The following is a 19496-nucleotide window of genomic DNA, read 5'->3' as shown; positions in this document are numbered from 1 at the left end:
ATAAAATAGCATGCTCTAACGTAGTGTGCTATCATAGAATATACCATCAGATCACAGTTCCTGACCAGGAGCGCTTGCTCTGCACATCCAAGCATGGTTTCCCACCAGTTCAGTTCCACTGGCCAAGAAGCATTGCCGCTCAATCCCCAGAAGTTGGCCCACAGACTTCTCCCATACCTTGCCAAAACTTCCTTTCCCCAACATTTTGTGCAGGATGAAATCCTCGATTTTTAACTTCACTTGCGGAGACGGCCTTTCTGTGTTCAGCGGGGGTTCTGGACGGTGGCGTGCTTTCTCCCTCTCATCCAAGGGTGACTCCCAGCAGATGCCCTGAGGCTCTGGAAACACAAACCAGGGGCAACAAGGAAGTAAGAAACAGCGGAGGGGCGTCCTAGCTGCTCTGAGAACACGCCTTCTTGCGCTCTTCCCGCTCTGAAGCCCCACGGGGCAATAATGTGGAAAGGGGTCCCTGCGGAGCAAAGCAGCACCCCCTGTCTGTGAGCCTGGCATCTGCGGGGTGGCCTGTGTCTCTGCAAGACACTGGGGAAGAGGTCAATTTCAGAAACATCCCAATCAGCCAAGACCATCTTTGCAACAGGAACGAGCACTTTTTTTTTTTTTTGCTTTTTTGGCCACCCCATGGCATGTGGACATTCCCAGGTCCGGGGCCAGATATGAGCCACCGCTGTGACCTAAAGCACAGCCCAGGTAATGCCATATCCTTAACCCACGGTGCCAGTGGGGTATCAAATTTTGTTTCCCAGTGCTCCAGAGATGCCGCCAATCCCGTTTTGCCACAGTGGGAACTCTGGAAGGAGCACTTTTGATAATGCCAAATCATGGACAAATTGGGATTTTTAACCCAATTTGAGGAGAAATGATTCTCAGTTGCTTACATGGCTCACAGCCCACCACGTGAGGGAAGAAGAAATGGTAGCAGATCACTAAAGATCCAAATGGTGTGATTCCCACTGTGGCCTAGTGGATTAAGAAACCATGTCGTCTTCATGAGGAGGTGGGTTCCATCCCTGGCCTCAGTCAGTGGGTTAAGGATCTGGCATTGCTGCAGGCTGCAGTGTAGGTTACAGATGCAGCTCTGACCTGGCACTGCTGTGGCTGTGGTGTAGGCTGGCAGCTACAGCTCTGATTTGACCCCTAGCCTGCGAACCTCTAGGCACTGCAGTGTGGCTGTAAAAAGGTGTGTGTGGGGGGATCTGAACTGCATCATTCACCACAGTCTTTGAGTCAAGATGCTACCTGCTCTGATCACCTCTGAGACACAGTCTAGGGTCTAACTTTCTGCCCAGAGACCCTTCCCAAATCTAACCCAAACCCTTCTTTAACGAAATCTTAAACCCAGTGTCTTTCTCACCCCATGGCAGAGGAGGTGCGGAAAACCTTTTTGGAATCTTCCTCCCACTCCCTTGTAATACTTCTTTTTTTCAAATTGAAATATGTCGGACATATCACATTGGGCTAACTCAAGATGGATAATGGGGAGTTCCCGTCGTGGCGCAGTGGTTACCGAATCCAACTAGGAGCCATGAGGTTGCAGGTTCGACCCCTGGCCTCGCTCAGTGGGTTGAGGATCCGGCGTTGCCGTGAGCTGTGGTGTAGGTCATAGACACGGCTCGGATCCCGTGTTGCTGTGCCTCTGGCGTCGGCCGGTGGTTACAGCTCCGATGAGACCCCCAGCCCGGGAACCTCCATATGCTGTGGGAAGTGGCCCAAGAAATAGCAACAACAACAACAACAACAAAAGACAGATAATGTGCTAACTGATCCTTGTATCTGCTGCGAGGTCCCTAGAGAATCATCCTTCCTTGAGGTTGGAACAATGGCCTTTATTTTCTAGTCTCTCAGTTTATCTTTCACGTTCTCCCCAAGTCCCAGGAAAATAAGCACTTTCTGACATGTGCTAAAACCATTCAGGCTCCAGAATCCCAGGGTCATAGCTTCTTCCGAAGGATCCCAAATATCTGTCCAAAATGTCATAAATGTTAAGGATAGTGGGCTATCCTTCCCTTTCTAATCTTAAACTTCCCGGAAAAGTCTCAAAGGTGCAGAATGAGATGGTCTGTGGTGTTCCTACCATAGAGCTCAATGGTGGATTTGCTTCTGAGTGACCCCATTCCTTTTCTCCCCCAACCACAACCTCCCGCCACCTCCCACCCTCCTACAAAGGTTTCCTAGAGGGCCGCATTAGGGTTTCACTTCTATGGAGTAAGAGCCTCTTGGTGGCTGGGTCTGTAATCTCGAAGCAGAAAAGAATCATGGATCAGTCCACACAGATGGAGAATCTGAATCCAGGAACTCAGGGTAAGGCTGACGAAGATTAAGGATGGATGGTGAGTCCTCCGTGGATCGGGATAGCTACCTCTTTTCCCTGATGCGGGGACATACGGCAGCCTGGCTTCACCTTTGATGGAGGATGGAAGACCAATTTCAACCGGACCTTCTCTGAAGATGTGTTCAGAGTCTCTTAAGCAGCGAGCCTAGGTTACAAAGAATGAGTGAGACCACCCACTTGCCCACCCACCCACCCAGCACGGCTTGCTGTCTGTAGGCATGAGAGCCATTTCAGCTCCCTAAAAGCACAGGCTAACCCAAGCTCTCCTTTCCTCGCAGGATCCCGGGTCCTGCGAATGTCTATCGTAGTTTATGGACCAGCGGAATGAATTTGCTTCCTTCATACTTTTCTAGGGTCTAACTGGTTTCTCCTATGTTCTCTACATCCTCCAGTCACAAATAAGAATGGAAGGCCACTGGATGGAGAAATAACTTACACAGGTAATGCTATGTCTTAATGAGGGTGTAGCTGCAGATGTGAGCATGTGGCATGCTAGTAAGTAGCAAGGCAAAAGCTGCCTTAGACTCAGTGTTCTGAGGGCATTCTGTGGGTGATTCGAGCAAATAAATGCTTTTCCCCAGGCTATGTCACAGCTCTCACATATAGGTATGAAGCTGGCAATGACTCTGCAATAATTTTACCGAAACTGTTTCTCCCCCTGCTCATTTCATGAAGGATTCAAGGTCTTATAAAGATCCACACAATACAAACGCACTAAGTTAATGAATATCTCAAAGTGTGTGGGCAGTGCCAGCATGAAGGTGAAAGTCAGGGTCAAGGCAGGTGCTGGGAAATAGATGCCATGTTGCCCCATGGAGTTGCCCCAGATCAAGGAGCAATGAGATGGAATCGTCCCTGTTGAATGGAAAGTACCAGACCTTGTCCCCTAAAAGCTTCCCTACCTGTTGCGTGCTCTCGATCATTGCCAGTGCTTCAGCCATTAGCTTCTGGTTTATGCCACAAAGGTTGGCCACCTTTGTCTGGCATCTGTGATGTACGTTCATGCCACACGCTGAAAGGAAGAAGGCAACACTTGGATCAAGGGGGAGGGAACCAACGTCCACGAACTTTGTGCACGATCTGTAAATGGTGCACGTATGGCAAAGGAACAACCGGCCCTCCCTGGCCATTCTCCCAGCAGAGGGAGATACGGAGGACGGTAAATGAGGGCAGTGCTTTTACGATGCCACTGTGCGCCCGCCTCCCCGCCGGAGACAGACGTGCGCACACCAGATGCTCCTCGGCACGATGCTGGGAAATGACTCCCAACTCGAGGCAGAACCACAGCCCTGTTGAGGGGTGAAGGCTGCCACCAGGATGCATCTAGAATGTGCCCGAGCTGAGAGTAGAGAACAGACACTAGCTCTCGTTCCAGGGATGTTCCCAGCAAATAAGTTGGTAAAGAAATGCTGGGGTGAGAGGCCACCCACTCCCGCTCTAGACTGGAGCCCAAGCTTCCCCCTTTCCCCTCTAGGCTGGAGCCCAGGATGCAGCCTCAGCCTGAGCTGAGACTGAGATGACGGGATGGTCTGGGTATCTGTGCAGGGATGGGGGTGGGAGGAGGGAAAGGGGTCCAGAGACACGTTCTCACCACATGGAGAGCTGGGTTCCTTGAACGAAACAGCTCTGAGACCTACAATTCTGGAGAAGTAGCCTGATTCATTTAGTTCTCAAAACAGCAGGACAAAGGCTACCCTCTTCTTACTGTGACTGTTGCGGGGCGGGGGGGTGTGTGCCTGTGTGTCTATGTAAAGACAATTATTGCTTCATGCTGTTAGTCCTAGAAAACTCAAATTCCCCTTAAGAAACATCACCATTATGACAGAAAAAGAAGAAAAAAAGCTAATAAAGACATCCAAACACCAGCAGATGGAACTCTGATCTCTAGTCCTACCTGATCCTATAAAGGACTGTTATAATGGGATTGGGCAGGAGAAGCTATAAAATCATGCCATTGTAACCTTCTTACCTTATTATCAGCCCATTTGTGTTCAAAACCTTACACAGTGATGGACCTCAAAATAGGTGCTCACCAAATACAACTTTTATCTTCATTATTCATTACAATAAAACTTTATAGAAACACAGGTGAAATTTAGCTGTTTTCACCTTTAGTTTTAACTAGATACACAGCTCATGATAAAACAAAGCAAAACGGCATTTTCTATGTAAATAAGTATAAACTAGTGCTTGTCCCAGTATATAAGGTCATAAAAATCCATCTGAAGTGAAATATATAGTAAAGATACTGCTTATAAGGCATCTGCACTCTGAATTCTGCATCGCTAGCTCAACTCATTCCAGACTCACCCAGGGCGGCCCTTGTTCCTTCTTCCTACTCCTGACCGCAAGGCAGAGGGAGGCACTTGCAGGACTTGGCACCCTGCTCTTTAAAGCCATAGTGGATCCAGGCTCCTCTCTGATGCCAGGAAGGAAGCGCCCCGCCCACTCTGATACCATCAGAGGGCCGATACTAACCGAGAAGGTGGTAACTCCATCTCTGTGAGTGCAAACGGTCCCTCCCGATGAGCAATTTCATGGGAATTTCAGCAAAGCGGGGAAGGAGACAGGGTGGGGACAGGAGGGGCCCTGTGGGAAGGGAGTTTAGAGGATTAGGAGGAGGGCGAGTGAGGCCGAGCGGCAGAGAGGTCCAGGGGAGAGAGTGGGAGGCGGAGAGGCAGAGAAGGGCATGAGGAGGTGGCACCTTGGCTTGGGGGGCTACAGCAGGACAGAGAGGGAAGGAGATGGAGTGGAGGGGAGTGGAAGGGAGGGGAGGGGATGGGGGGGGAGGGGGCGGAGAAGAGAGGGCGGGGAGGGAGCTTGGAGGCCGGGTGAGGAAAGGGTGGGAGGGAGAAGCAAGAATGTTAGGAGAGGGCAGACCAGGGCAGGGCGTGGAGCCGTGGAACAATGCCAAGGAACCCTCACGGAAGTTCCGAGCTGCGGCATAACCCTGCTGTGGGAACCAGCTGGCCTCCGCAGGTGGGCACCCGGGCTCCAGGGAGAAAAGACCCAATCATGAGACTGTCGCAGGAACAGGGAGCCATTGGAAGGGGGATTCGACTGTCTCCATCCTCTTTGTCGGAGCAGAACACTCTGAAATGACCTCCTGCCCGTGAGCTCCAGAAGATGCTCTATAACACCCCGCCCACCTGAGCACACACTCCTGAACAGGTGCAGGAGGTCGGGAGGAGAGCGCAGGGTGGACCCCGGCCACTTGTGGGTTTGTCTACAGTCATGACGCGAAAGCCTCACCCCTCCTGCCTCCGTGAAGGTATCACGCCAGCCTCCACCAGACATGGGGAGGCAGCTGGGATGAGGACAAGGAAGCTGCTCAAGGTGACCTTCCTCCTTAAGGCCCCCAACAGTATCACTTAGAAGATGTGTATGGCCTAAATGATGGCGCTGTCCAGAAGAAATCAAGCAACAGCTATGTTTAATAATTTAAAGTGAAAAGGTCCCTGACAAGCCAGGAACCTCTGTTTTGAGTAGGTTCTCTGGCCTCTGTCCCACCCTCAGCCCCACGAAAAAGGCACAAGTGCCTTGTTAGTTCTTGCTGGAATTGTTCCTACCTCCTCAGCCCAGCATCTCCGTTCCTAAAGGTTACTGCCTTAGCAACCTGGACTTTGAGAGAAAGAAGGCCTGCTTTGCTTTGTCTCAGGGTTGGGCTGAATTCCTTGATGGGTAGAAGGCGGCCAGTCTGGGTTCTGCCGACAGGCTGCCCGCAGGAACCATCAGAGTCCAAGCTGGGCTGGGCCCCTTCCTGTGTGCTGGGGGTCCCCACCACACATCGGGGACAGGGGACAGGCTCTCCAGCTGAAGTCACAGGATTCTCTCTGGGCCGGACCCCCCACCAGCACAGCTGGGCTTGCTCCCCAGACAGAGCCACAGGCAGAATGGTACTTGCTGATGCAAAGTGAGTGGCAGGGACCCAGCTGGAGATGCCAGGGGCAGGACCCGTCAGAAGAAAATGCTGCCTTCTTCCCCCCACCCCCGGCCCCAGAGCAGGTACCCCAGAAGGCGTCCGGCCAGGAGCCATGACAGCTGACCTCTGTCAACTGCACACCTCTCTGAGGTGTGAGCAACAGGGTGGTGGCAGGGAAGGAAAGAGCAGCAGAGGTTTGCTGTCCAAGCTTCTCCCTCACGGTGGCAGCACTCTTCAGGGCTGGATGGAGAAGCCCGTCGGCTCCTTCCTCCGTCCCTCCTTCATCCTGTCCATCCAAGCTGCAAACCCACCCCCAGGGGTTCCGCGTGGGTCCAAGCCCTTTGCCCGCGGGACTCACCATCGCACTTGAGTCCCTGCCTGGCCAGGCCCCACAGCAGGGTCCCGCAGTGCTCGCAGAAGGTCGGGCTCTTGTAGTTGTAGACCTTGAATCTATGTGGCATGTCGATCTTGAACCTCTCTTTGTGGAACTGCAAGAGGAGGAGAGCGTGGGACGGTGCGCGTGTGCCCAGGGCCCCCTTCTCGGGTCCCAGCAGGTGCTTGAGCACGGCACAACAATTAAAGCACTGGAATGCTGCATGCTGGAAACTGGAATTTTTACTGGTCAAGGCTTAGAGTTGTGTTCAAAGACAGGGAGCTCTTCCCTCTCCTGGGTCAAGGGCAAGGATGCGAGATACGCCCATCAGGTAGCTGGAGATGGTGGCGGTGTTCCCACATATGGGTTAAGAGTTCAGGGAGAGGAGACCAGGGTTACTTATTTACATGGGAGCTCAGTAAACATACCTCCCTGCTTTACTGTAATGTCAGTGTGTCCTTTTCTCTTTCAGCCTAGAACTAGCGAATTAACCTTTGGAAAATGCTCTATCATGGCTCCTCTAGAGGCACTGGTTTGTGAGTGTGTGAGCTGAAAGTGGGAGCGTTTTCACCCTCGTTATACATAAACCAGGGAGGCAAGAGGTCCCTAATGGTTCGCCAGGTGCTGTGAACAAACGTATCATGCATATTACCTTTTTTTTGTTGTTCTTTTTAGGGCCACACCTACAGCAAATGGAGGTTCCCATGCTAGGGCACAAACTGGAGCTGCAGCCACAACGCCAGATCCAACCACAGCCACAGCAATGCCAGATCCAAGTCGAGTCATGTCTGCAACCTACACCACAGCTCAAGGCAAAGCTGGGTCCCTAACCCACTGAGTGGGGCCAGGGAGCGAACCCGCATCCTCATGGTTACTAGTCCAGTTTGGACCCACTGAGCCACAACAGGAACTCCACGTGTGTTCTCTTTAACAAGTGTGATATCTTGTGCAATCCTCTAAATACCTCATTTGAAGGAGCCTCTGCTGGCATCCTGACTTGACAGACGGGCAGGTTCAGGACAGAGAAGCCAAGATACTTGTATAGGACACACAGCCATCGAGCTGGGGTATCTCTGAGCCTAGCCCCTCTTTCACCATTAGTGCTCTCTCTCTCAAAATAATTGTGATGATTTAAGGCATGGGGAGAGGGGAGCAGACAGAGGGCTGCTGGTAGTTGATATAATGCAGATTTTCTTACAGCGTTCCAGAGTTTAAATTCTCCCTTTTAATCGAACTTAGGACACGAACAACAACAAAGCAGGCATTTTGATTCCTGGTAAGAACACCAATATTCTCATGCAGCGTAAAAAGTTTTCTTTACTTGAGACTTACAGTCTCTACAGAAAGCTGTAATTAATTCATTTGAGAACGTGCAAGGAAAGCAACCAACTTCATTAAAGGGATACCCATTGGTGCTGTGGATACTGGTTAGCACTCAGTCTTTAGAACAGCTTAAAAATCACCCAGCACTTACTGGAGACATGTCCAACCAAGAAAAAATGCCTTTCGGAACTCCTATTTCATACAAACGTTTCCACATAAATAGGACCCACTGATGTCAAGGTCCAGGCTGGAAGATTTCAATTTCAAATCTTGAAGCCAAGTCCACATGGTTCAAGTTCCATGTGAGGAAGACTTTAGATGTGTACTTTCTAGCACGGCAGTCACTTACCTTCGAGGACCAAGGGTACGCTTGGCAAGGTGCTGAAAAGAGGTGCTGTAGGTATGAAATACACCCTGGAGTCTGAGGACTTTGTGTGAAAAAATAATGTAAAATATCTCAATGTTTTATATTGATTACATATTGAAATGCTAACATGGGCAGACTGGGTTAAGGTATATAGTTAAGATTAATTCCACCTTTTGCGTTTTCCTTTAATAGGATACTACAAAAGTTTAAAATTATCCTTGCAGTTCTCATCCTAGTTCTACTGGACATGGGCCATGGAAGTTAACAGTCACACTTACAATTTGTGATTTTTCCAGGAAAGCTAACGGCATCGAGTAAAGAGACAGAGGGTACACAGGGAAGTGGCCCTTCAGTTTAAACAAACAAAAGCACTGGTCTGGGAGATTGAGATCTGAATTTTAGTCCCAGATCCATCACTTACAGGTGGCTGGCTTTGGACAAAAGACTTTAACCTTTCCGAGCCTTAGCAGAGTCATTTGTAATAGGACAGTATCCCTTTCTGACATGAATTTTTAAAGAAACACTACTCTGAAAAACTCAATCCATGTGCCGTCTCTTGGCCTGCCCCTTTGCTGGAGAAGATTGCACACTGGGGCAGTCTGGTACCTTCCTACCCTCCAACTCCAACGGATGGGCTCAGCAAGCCTGCTGTTCTTATGGAATCCCTTTGCTTTTCCATCTTTGAGATGATTATTTTCCAGGTCCTCCTTTCTCCTCAGAGCCACCTGCTGCTTTCTCATCCTTCTTCCCCTGGTCCTCAGACCTCATGGAGGACCTACGTTGTCCAAGGGAAGCCCCCTCATCTGTCTACCCCCTGCCCTGTCTTCAAACCTACCTTCACCTGCAACCTTCTCCTCCTACTCCCTTCCTGTCCACCAGTGGCTCCTCCCTGCGGGCTCTGGACCTCTTGCACTCCTGCCAGGATGGACCATTTGGCTTGCCCCTATCTCTCCAGCTTCACCTGCCTCCCTTCCCCAGAAAGTCTGACTTGTCCCCAGATGATACATCTCAAAGGTCATTCTGAAAGAAATATGGGCTTCTCAATGTAAGAATGATACTTCTGTCATCATCCATGTAAATGCTCCCATCTGTATTTAATAACCACCCACCTCTTTTTAATTTTTTTTAAAATGATAGCTGCCATACAGCTGAGCTGGCTTCATGAACAGAGCCAGAGTTGGGCCAGTTTACTTCTTTATTTTTAAATTGTAAAGTACATTATTAGGTTAGTACAGCATACATTTATATGATAAGAATATTTCTATGAAAACCTTATAAAGTTCTTTTTTTTTTGCTTCCATCTTTTTTTTTTCTTTTTTAGGGTTGCACTTTCAGCATATGGAAGTTTCCAGGCTAGGGGTCAAATTGGAGCTGCAGCTGCTGGTCTATACCACAGCCACAGCACTGCTGGATCCAAGCCACATCTGTGATCGACACCACAGCTCATGGCAGCACCGGATCTTTAATCCACTGAGTGGGGCCAGGGATTGAACCTGCATCCTCATGGATAGTAGTTGGGTTTGTGACCCAATGAGCCACAACGGGAACCCCTGCTTCAATCTCTCTCTTTTTTTTTTAATATAGTTGATTTACAATGTTGTGTCAATTTCTGCTGTACAGCAAAGTGACCCAGCCATACATATGTACTTTTCTCTCATACTATCTTCCATCATGTTCTCTCCCAAGAGACTGGATACAGTTCCCTGTCCTATACAGCAGGACCTCATTGCTTATCCATTCTACATGTAACAGTTTGCATCTACCAACCCCCGCTCTTTAAATGTCTCTCTACATGTTGATGCCATGAGGCTTGTTGTCACATGATGGATCAAAACTGTGCTTTCTGGCCACTTTCTAAGGAATTTTTCTGAAAAAGGTAGACTCATTAAGATGCTTCTTGTGCTTTCTTATTCATCCCCAAGTCTGGATCGCAGTAACAATCATCATAGAAGAGGAAAGGGTTTTGGGGTACTGGGATGCACTGAAAAATTTAAAGGCTCAAAAGTAGGCATTATTAACAAGCATTAGCGGGCTGTAAACTTTAACATCAGGGTAAAAATTATCAGATGGAATCTAGATCCATACATACCATGGTTTCTCGGCTGTTGATAGCTGATCCTGTGCATTTTGCAATAACTTTATCAATACACTTCTTGTGAATTGCTGCATTACATTCTGAAAAGAAAAGACTATAGCTTGAGATTTTCAGAAGTTCAGGGACACCTCAACAGAAAAGAATGATGATAATACAACAGAAATCTTTCTTACTTACGTCGACACTGGTAGCCCTGTTTGTTCAGGCCCCTGCAATAAAGCACATGATTGAATATTTATACAGACCTTTGAGTCAAGAGTGGTACCAAGAACATTTAAAAGATGAAGAAGATCTTGTAGCATCCTCCTATCACAGAGCATTTCCTGATCAGCAGCCCCGGTCTGTTACTGGCCAAGAGTGCTAACATGTATTTTTTTTTTCAATTTACACTGCTTTGTTAAAAGTCTGATAATTACATAAGTGAGAAGTTGCTGAGTTCCCTCCCATTCACGTATCTTCCAAGCAAACATGTAGCAACAAATGTGCCCAAGGTAAAAATGGATCATGGGCTCCTAGTAGCAAAATTGCACATCTATGCTTAGAAATTCATTGTCTCACTAAGCTCATTATAGGTAAGGAAAGCTATCTGTGTAACATTAACTTTCTCTTTGAAGTATCCGAGAATATTTGCAACTAATAAACTGTCCAGCTTAAGACCAATTCCTGAGTAATATTCCCTCTTACAAAGGAAGGAAGTTTAAGTCATTAGACAAAAGCAGTTGATGGAAATCCATCCAGAGTCTATTTGACCCTTGGCTACCCTGGTGGAGCTGGGCTTGTGCATGAATGGATTCTGCAATAGCCCAGAAGAGAGAATACCCCCTAAGAGGTGAGGTGGCTGAGACCAGAAAGAAAGGCCATTTCAAGTCTCCACTCTACCATAGCCTTCGCTGTGTGGTTACTGAGGCTTGAACCAATCTCGGTTCGAGGGCTGTTAAGACCCCCAAGAGTCTTGTAAACATCTCAACCCATTAGCTCCAACGGGCAAGTGCTGCCTTTTGCAGACATTACTACTGGCACAAGCTGGGCTGGCGAGGTGGTGGCAGTTTCAACTGTAAAACTACTCACGGTAAAGATATCTCCTCTTCTGTCCCTCCCCACTCACCCCATGAGCCTCCCATTTAATTAGAAATGAAAGTCCTTGCAACCGTTTCCTGAGGGAGCTAGTAGCTTCCTCGCTCTACTCTACCGGAGCCAAATTATGAAAATACCCTCGAGGATCACAGCCTCTGAGCCTTCTCCATCCACGTAAGACCACTGCAGACTCTTGGCTAGGGCTTATTCCAGGACGGCTGCCAAGGCAGAGCATGCCGGGCCTGATGGATAACTGAAGCTTGGAGGGGAAGGCCAAGTTACCGTACCAGACAAACTCATGGCAGACGGAGCAAAAGGTGGGTTGTGGGAAAAAGGTGGCGGTGAACTCGTGACACTTGACATGGTGGACTTTGGCCTGTTTGATGGCTCCTCGGCGGTGATGCAGAGCAAAGAAGCCTTCGGTCTCAAATTCACCCATGTCCTTTGTGTCTGTGGGAAGAGGACAGGGAGCAGAGTGACATTCTGCAACAGGGCTGTCACTGCGGGGGTGAGCAGGGGTGAGGGGAGATGGAGGAGGGATGGAGATGGACAAGGAGGTCAACAAACACCGAGGTCCGAATGATCCCAAGTACTTACTAAGGTTGGTACAATACTGAGGGACCTTCCTTCATCCCGTAACAGAATTATCATTGAAACAATGAGGCTGGACTACTGGCCCCCATCCTTCACTCCCCTTTCACAGCACTGAGCTATCCTCTCTCAACGTTTAACACCAGAAGTCAGAACTTTGAAGGTATTTATCAACTTCTCCTGTTCACTGTCAGTGATGAGTCAGCCAGAAAAGGCAGGAAGTGGCAAATACTCTTCTGCCTGTAATTCTAGAGAATGATGTGGTTACTGGCAGCAACCTGGAAATGACATTTTTTTTTAGGTCCCAGGATGCTTTGCATCAGGTTGTTTATGGACACAGTAAAGTGTGTAAGAGTAGACAGGAGGGAGCTGGCCAGACATGGGAAGGCGAAAGAACTTTGGGGAGTTGTTTATACCCTGGTTCCTTGTGGCCATACTAATCAGAGGCACCAGCCACAGACTGTGTTGGTCACTGTGGAAAGGGCCAGAGATGAACAGATCCCTGCCTTTTTTTTTTTAACTGTCTAGGTAATCCTGGATGTTACCTAGTCATCTAAATCAAATCATCACATTCACATTCCACAGTTCACACTGGGCTCTGGACACTGGAGCAGATACTTTGGATATTAAGTGTCCACAGTGCCCTGTGCTCAGATGACATCTTCCCAAAAAGGCTGGCAGAATTCTGCGAACACTAGTGAGAAGAATAGCCCTGGCTGAAGCCCAAGTCCAGAGAACACACATGATAGCAAGGCAGCCATGGTTAAACACCATGGTGGAAACTCCAGCGTGGGGGAGAGTATGACATGGCAAACAAGAAAGAGGTAATAAAAATAATCATAAATGCTAAAATAAGAATTTAATGATGATAATTCCTAGGATTATAAGTAGCTTGAAGATTCTTGGATGGCTTATTCTATTTGTTTTCTTTTTCAAAATACAAAAAATTGGAGGTTTAACAAGAATAAGGTGCTCATATTTCACAAATACAAAGTTAACAATATTTGAACTAAATTATTTCCACTCTGGCTAAGCCATGGTAGAGGCTGACAACGCATTTGTGGCAAATGTTCCTGCCAAAGTACCTTATTTTCTACACCCCTTATCAGGCAAGGCTAGAAACACGGGTGGACAAAGGTGGGATGTGCAGGTGGAGACCTCTCCCCAGGACTCAGCCTGGTCCCAGGACACATTCTGGGGCTAAGATCTTCCCTACAGTGGTCCACCATACAGAACAATGTCCATTTAGTAGGTTTGTTTTATGGAAATGCCAAACTCCCAGCTAAAAAGCATTCCTAATACAGAGTTCCTTAGATAAGGGCTTAATACTTTCCCTAAAACTTCAAAGTCAGGCAGGTCAGGTCTTTTTTATAAGAAACTGGGCTGGAAATAAACTAGGCCTGGTGAATAAGGGATTAAATTTAGGGTCACTGAGGCAACTGCTTTCTTCTTCCACAAGTTCTAGTTTAAGTGTAGAGATCTATTTACAACTTGTGACTGATATAGCAGGTCATTTGTCAGTAAGATTTGACTCATTTCTATTTTGGTCCAGATGAAATGAAATAAAGCATACATTTACTTTTAAATTCAGGGATGGAAGTGAATTATTCTGGGACCCCTATCTGTAGTACTGTAAACAATTATATGTATATATAAAACATATATAACAATATATAATAATGTATATAGTCTTCTATACAAACTATTTTATGTACATAATAGTACACTCTATATATTAACTCCATGGAGTTATATTTAAAATACATACAAATATGACATAGTCTGTGTATTTGAATATAGTATTGTACATTTAAAAGTGTCAAGAATGCTAGAAATGAATTCATTCCCTTATTCTTTCCTGTGATTTCCTTTATCCTCTGACTATTTCAATTATTCCAAGGATGTAAATGTTTAAAAACTCAGAATTTTAAAAATTCCTCCGGGGCAGAAGAGCGGGAAGAGAATGCAGGAAGAACCAGCTGTATCCTCAAGTGCGGAGACTCACAGAAGTCACGGTAATGACATGTAAGCAGGGGGTAAAACGGAAACATACTGAGCAGACAACCTTCGGCAGAAACAGCTGATGGATTAATGTGGGAGGTAAAGGAAAAGGAGGGGATAAAAATTACTCCCAGGTTTCCGAATAAGTGGAGTTATAATTAAGGAAGCGAATACAGGGGAATAGGTTACTGGCAAAAATGATAAGTATAATTTTTGGACCGACTGAATTTAAGTGCTGGTAGACACTCGAGTTGGAGGGATCAATGGAGAGGTCAAATACTCAAGTCTGAAACAGAGGAAGGTTAGCTATCAACATGGACTTGTAATGGACTCATCTGGATGACTTTTTCTCACAAAGCCTTGGAGGTGTCTTTTTTTTCCCTTGGCCATGCCCACCGCATGTAGAAGTTCCCAGGGCAGGGACTGAACCTGTGCCACAGCAGCAACCTTAGCTGCTGCTGTGACACTGCTGGATTCTTAACCCACTGTGCCGCAAGGGAATTCCTTACAAAGCTTGGGAGAGGAAGGGGAGGATGCCAGGTTTGGAGATCACAACATCTCTGGTGGAGGAGGGTGCTCATGAGAGCAGAGTTCTGGCTAGACAGGTAGTCAGGCCAGAAGTGGGCTAACAAGTGGCTGCAAACAAGAAACTAGATCCAGGTAAAGTCTAGTGTTTACCGGGTGGAAGGGAGGGAAGAACTGACAGGAATGGAAGATGAGCTCTGAGAGAGGAAGGTCTGACCCTTTGTCCTGAATGGTGAAGGATTCTGCATCCCCAACTGTGGCGTGCTGGTAGGTAACTGAACAGATAAAGAAAAGTGTAGGGAAGTGTGAACATCTGAGGTGGGGGGACTGGATGGTGCATGTGAACATTGAAGCTAGCAAGAGTGATGGTGGGAAAGCAGAGTAAGAAAAGAGAAAGTGATTCTGGCAAAGAGAACTCTCCATCACCAGTGGAGATTTTTAAAAGAGTGACTTGGGTGCTGAGAGCATGGACCAATTACTTCCCTGTGAGGAAAAGGAGGGGAAGATGGTATCTCAGGGTGGAGGCATGGCTAGAGTGTGGAGTGTGAAGCTGCCCTTTAAGGGTGCAGGTGAGAAGATGCTATTGCAAATGTTATCTGACACTGATCTCTTACCCCCCATTCATTTGCTTTCCTTCCCCATCTCCTCTGCTACCTACTCCCATTACAAATTTCCCAGTCCAAGTATTTTGAGAGATGGTGTCAACATTATTTCCCTTCATTCAACTTTTGTTTTTAAAGAATCTCAAAGCATTGCGACGATGCACTTAGAATGGACACCCCTTTTCACCCACACTGCCATGGAATCTTGTTCTTACTTTCTTTTCTTATGGACTCTTTCTATTGTTTCATTTCCATAACCATACCCCTGGACCATATTCTAATCACCTACCCATGGCATAACTGGAATTTTATAGGCTTTCCTATATCCAGTCTACTTCCTTTCCTAAATCTGTTCCTTACTCAAGTACAATTTCCCCCAAACACCGCTTCTGTCACATCACGTCCTGCTCAAGAACACTGCAGTGGCCCTTGTTGGTGACTTCCCCAAGCTACACGTCTCTCTCATCTGCTTTCAAGACCTCCAGTATCTGTCTTTGATTCTTCATTCTGATCTTTGTGGGGGCTACTGGTCTACCTAGACTGGTTCTTTTCATAGCCCTCTGGCCATTCATATTTTTTGCTCAAGTCTACAATTTTTCTTCTCCTGGGAGGTTATCCATCTTCTTTGCAAATCTCAACTCTGCCTATCTTTCAATGCCTGCAATATGGAATTTTCTGAAATGAAGATAACCTTGATTAATCAGTATTTATGTGGTTTAGGATTTAATTCTTCTCTAATTATTTAGTCTGTACCACTTCTCCAACCAGGGTTTAAGTTCCCCGAGTGTAAGAATTCATGTTTTGGTTTCCTGAATCATTCAGAAAAATATTTTTCTTTTTTCTTTTTGTCTTTTCCAGGGCCACACCCATGGCATATGGAGGTTCCCAGGCCAGGGGTCTAATCAGTAGCCTCTGGCCTATGCCAGAGCCAATGCAATGTCAGATCCTAGCCACATCCGCAACCTATACCACAGCTCACGGCAATGCCGGATCCTTAACCCACTGAGTGAGGCCAGTGATCAAACACACAACCTCATGTTTCCTAGTCGGATTTGTTTCTGCTGCACCATGATGGGAACTCCCAGAAAACTATTTCTTATATGTAATAGTAAGCAATCTTAAAAATGAATGATATGCTATACTTTTGGTCCTCAATAAGGAATTTTCTAGTTGGGTTTTCCTGTAATATTGATTGTTAAAAACTAGGGGTTTTTAAGAAATACATAAACATTTATAGGTGGAGTCTCAATTTGAGGTCTAGACATAAAATTTTAAATACTACCAAGTTTTATTCCTCAAAAAACCTTCTTGGGCTTGTGTAATTATTCTTAGTGAAATAGCATTGCTTTTCCACACCTGAATTTGCTCTCTAAGACAAAAATTTAAGTTCCATAATAATAGGATGAATAACCACGGAATTGTCTTCAAAACAGTGATCTTTAAGCCTTTTACCAAAAAAAAAAAATTTGCATTCCAATGGAAGACTTTCTTCAATTTATATTGTATCACATTTCAACTAATAGAGTACACTTTCTCTTATTTGAGGAATTCATGTAATACAGGTATTACCATTTAGGCCAGTACTTTCATTTTAATGCAAGCCCATTTATTCAGCTGTCTTATGTGCATGCTATATTATCTGGCTGATTCAAAAACAGTACAATGACAGGTACTATATATCTAGTCTCCACAACAAACAAGAAGAAAAGTTCATATGGTATTTTTTCCTTTCTTAGGATTTTTTCTTCTTAAAAATAAAGTTTTATTATGGAGAATTTTAAATATACACAGAAGTTGAGCAAATTCTGTAATTAATTTCCTAGGGCCAATCATCCAGCTTCAACAGTTACTAATCCATAGTCACTGTCTTCCAATGTACCCCATCTGCCCCCCCAACCCTGTGCCAATGGCTATTTTGAAGCAAATCCCTGATATCATGGTATCTCATCTACCAACAGTTCAGGCTATATCTTAAAGGCAAGGGCCCCTTAGAAAAATAACCACACTATCACCGTATCAATAGCAATGCCTCAATATCAGCAAATATCTGGTGAATGGTCAAGGTCCCCTCATTTCCTCATAACATGTTTTTCTAAGGTATTTATTTAAATGCAGACCCAAAGCAATTGCGTATGTTCTGCAAAACCCCAGAAACCACCACAAATCTCCAAAACTAAAAACTTGCTTCTTGGGAGGAAAACTAACCTAGGAAAAAGTGAAATCAGTTTCTTCTGATTTCAGTGCGTTCACAGATTCACCCTGGGGATGAAGATCTTATGAGTAGGAGCACTTGATTCACTTAAACAGCCCTTTGTCAATGCGCTATAAATGCGGCCAAAGGACCTGAGGAGCTGTCACAGGCGCCACGCACACGGCTTGTACATGTCATTCTGTGACCAGCGTCTATGTGTGAGGTAGGACTGAAACTCTTTCGCGATGCACTTTTTCCTAAAAGGATTTGACAACTCGAAACGTTCACATGTTGTTACTACAGAGTTAAGGAAAATATTTATCTGTTTTCTATTTCATTTGCATTTTCCTGGTGGTGTGACAACTTATTACTTCACCTCATTTATATGCAGACAATGTGTCCACACACAGTGACACAGAAGCAGAGCCTTAGGGGTATTTACATTAAACCCCAAAATGAAAATACAAAAGGCTAGAAATGCACTGGGCATATGAATTCACACCGTTTAAAAACTTAGGGTTACTTGGGGTGGGGGAGGGGTCAAATACAAAGTTGGGATTAATATGTACACACTATTATATATAAAATAGGTAAGAAGGGCCTATTGTATAGCACAGGGAAATTGCAATACTGTATAATCATCAATATGGGGAAAAGAATCTGAAAAGGAATGGCCATAGAGATGATTTCCTCGGCTGTCCACCTGAAACCAGCACACCTGTGACTCAACTATATTCCAATAGAATTTTTAAAATAAATCAGTAAATCATTCTGGGAGTTCCCATCATAGCTCAGGGGTTAATGAATCCGACTAGGAACCATGAGGTTGCGGGTTCAGTCCCTGGCCTCGCTCAGTGGGTTAAGAATCTGGCGTTGCCGTGAGCTGTGGTGTAGGTCGCAGACGCGGCTTGGATCCTGCATTGCTGTGGCTCTGGCGTAGGCCGGTGGCTACAGCTCCAATTCGACCCCTAGCCTGGGAACCTCCGTGTGCCGTGGGAAGCGGCGCTAAAGACAAAAAGACCAAGATAATAATAATAATAATAATAATAATAAAATAAAATAAATCATTCTGTTTCCCCCCCACACACACAAAACCCTGATGCTCTAAATGTTTTCTATTTCTATGCTTATCTGGCCCCACATAGCAGAGGTTCAACTCATGCTTGGGCACCACTGGGAATTTTAAGAGAATTCCCTGTGCTGCCCTTTTCTTTGTTGTCGGAAAAGTGAAATACGTCGCATAGGACATGACATGCCCCCTCACCCCCAAACAGGAATAAGAAATGCCACTTGCCACTCATTTCCAGAAAGTATCTTGCGTTCATTAGCATCCGGCCTTGCGGTTTCAGCTCTAACTGGGGAGGAAGGAAAGAAACATGGGTCAGAACGGGAGACCGGGGCTGAGCAGGACGCATCACGACGGGCGAGTCTGGGAAGGGGAGCTGCCTGGGCTGCACCCGAGCCCCACTCCCCTTCGCTTAACTCACTCCCATTGTCATCAGGACAGCGCAGCACCTATGAACAGAGCCCTTCTTTTAGTAAAACTCCTCAACAACTCATTCATTTGCCCTGGAGACAGATCATAACTGCCTTAAGGAGAAAGCCAAACTCTGCTTCTGTCTCCATCTGGTTTTCCTGCCCTCCCTGCTGCTTATGCGAAGGGCTGTCCTATAGCGTAGATTCAGATCTTGAACATGAGGGTCGGACGAGGTCACCTGGAAAACACATAGGTTCCTGTTGGAAGGAAAGAGAAGTCCTGCTTTGCGGTACGTGGATACACCTGCCTCTAGGTGAATCGGGGTTTAAATGGGAGTCGCCTTTTTCTTTCACAAGAAGAGCCTGTTTCCTTTGGAAAGTGCTGGGTGATCTGCTACTGGAAATTCTACTGAGATTGGATGGACCTAGAGATGATTGACCTAAATGAAGCCAGACAGAGGAAGATAAATGCCACATGATATCGCTTACACGGGGAATTTTAAAAAAAGGTGGAGATGAGCTTATTTCCAAGACAGAGAGAGACGCACAGACAGAGAAAACAGACTTATGGCTACCAACGGGGAAAGAGGATGGGGGTATAAATTA

General features: G+C 46.3%; 1 protein-coding gene across 6 annotated transcripts in view; it reads right to left on the bottom strand.

The window, feature by feature from the left end:
• The window catches only part of PRKCQ (protein kinase C theta), a 147931-nt gene that overhangs the window by 66827 nt on the left and 61608 nt on the right, over nt 1–19496 (bottom strand). For 4 of the 6 annotated variants that reach the window (XM_047755233.1, XM_047755236.1, XM_047755232.1 and 1 more), the window contains exons 4-12: nt 18709–18769; nt 11792–11954; nt 10608–10639; nt 10425–10510; nt 6631–6760; nt 4829–4939; nt 3253–3362; nt 2378–2495; nt 178–338 (exon numbers count right to left, since the gene is read on the bottom strand). In XM_047755233.1, the coding sequence (XP_047611189.1) occupies nt 178–338; nt 2378–2495; nt 3253–3362; nt 4829–4939; nt 6631–6760; nt 10425–10510; nt 10608–10639; nt 11792–11954; nt 18709–18769 (972 nt within the window). The remainder of the gene's footprint in view (nt 1–177; nt 339–2377; nt 2496–3252; nt 3363–4828; nt 4940–6630; nt 6761–10424; nt 10511–10607; nt 10640–11791; nt 11955–18708; nt 18770–19496) is intronic. The other 2 variants (XM_047755237.1, XM_047755235.1) reach the window with 1 other exon arrangement.

This window comes from Phacochoerus africanus, chromosome 12, assembly GCF_016906955.1.
Source record: "Phacochoerus africanus isolate WHEZ1 chromosome 12, ROS_Pafr_v1, whole genome shotgun sequence".
Taxonomy (NCBI): domain Eukaryota; kingdom Metazoa; phylum Chordata; class Mammalia; order Artiodactyla; family Suidae; genus Phacochoerus; species Phacochoerus africanus.
Note: the sequence above shows the minus strand (reverse complement) of the source record. Positions and strands in the feature narration are given on the sequence as shown.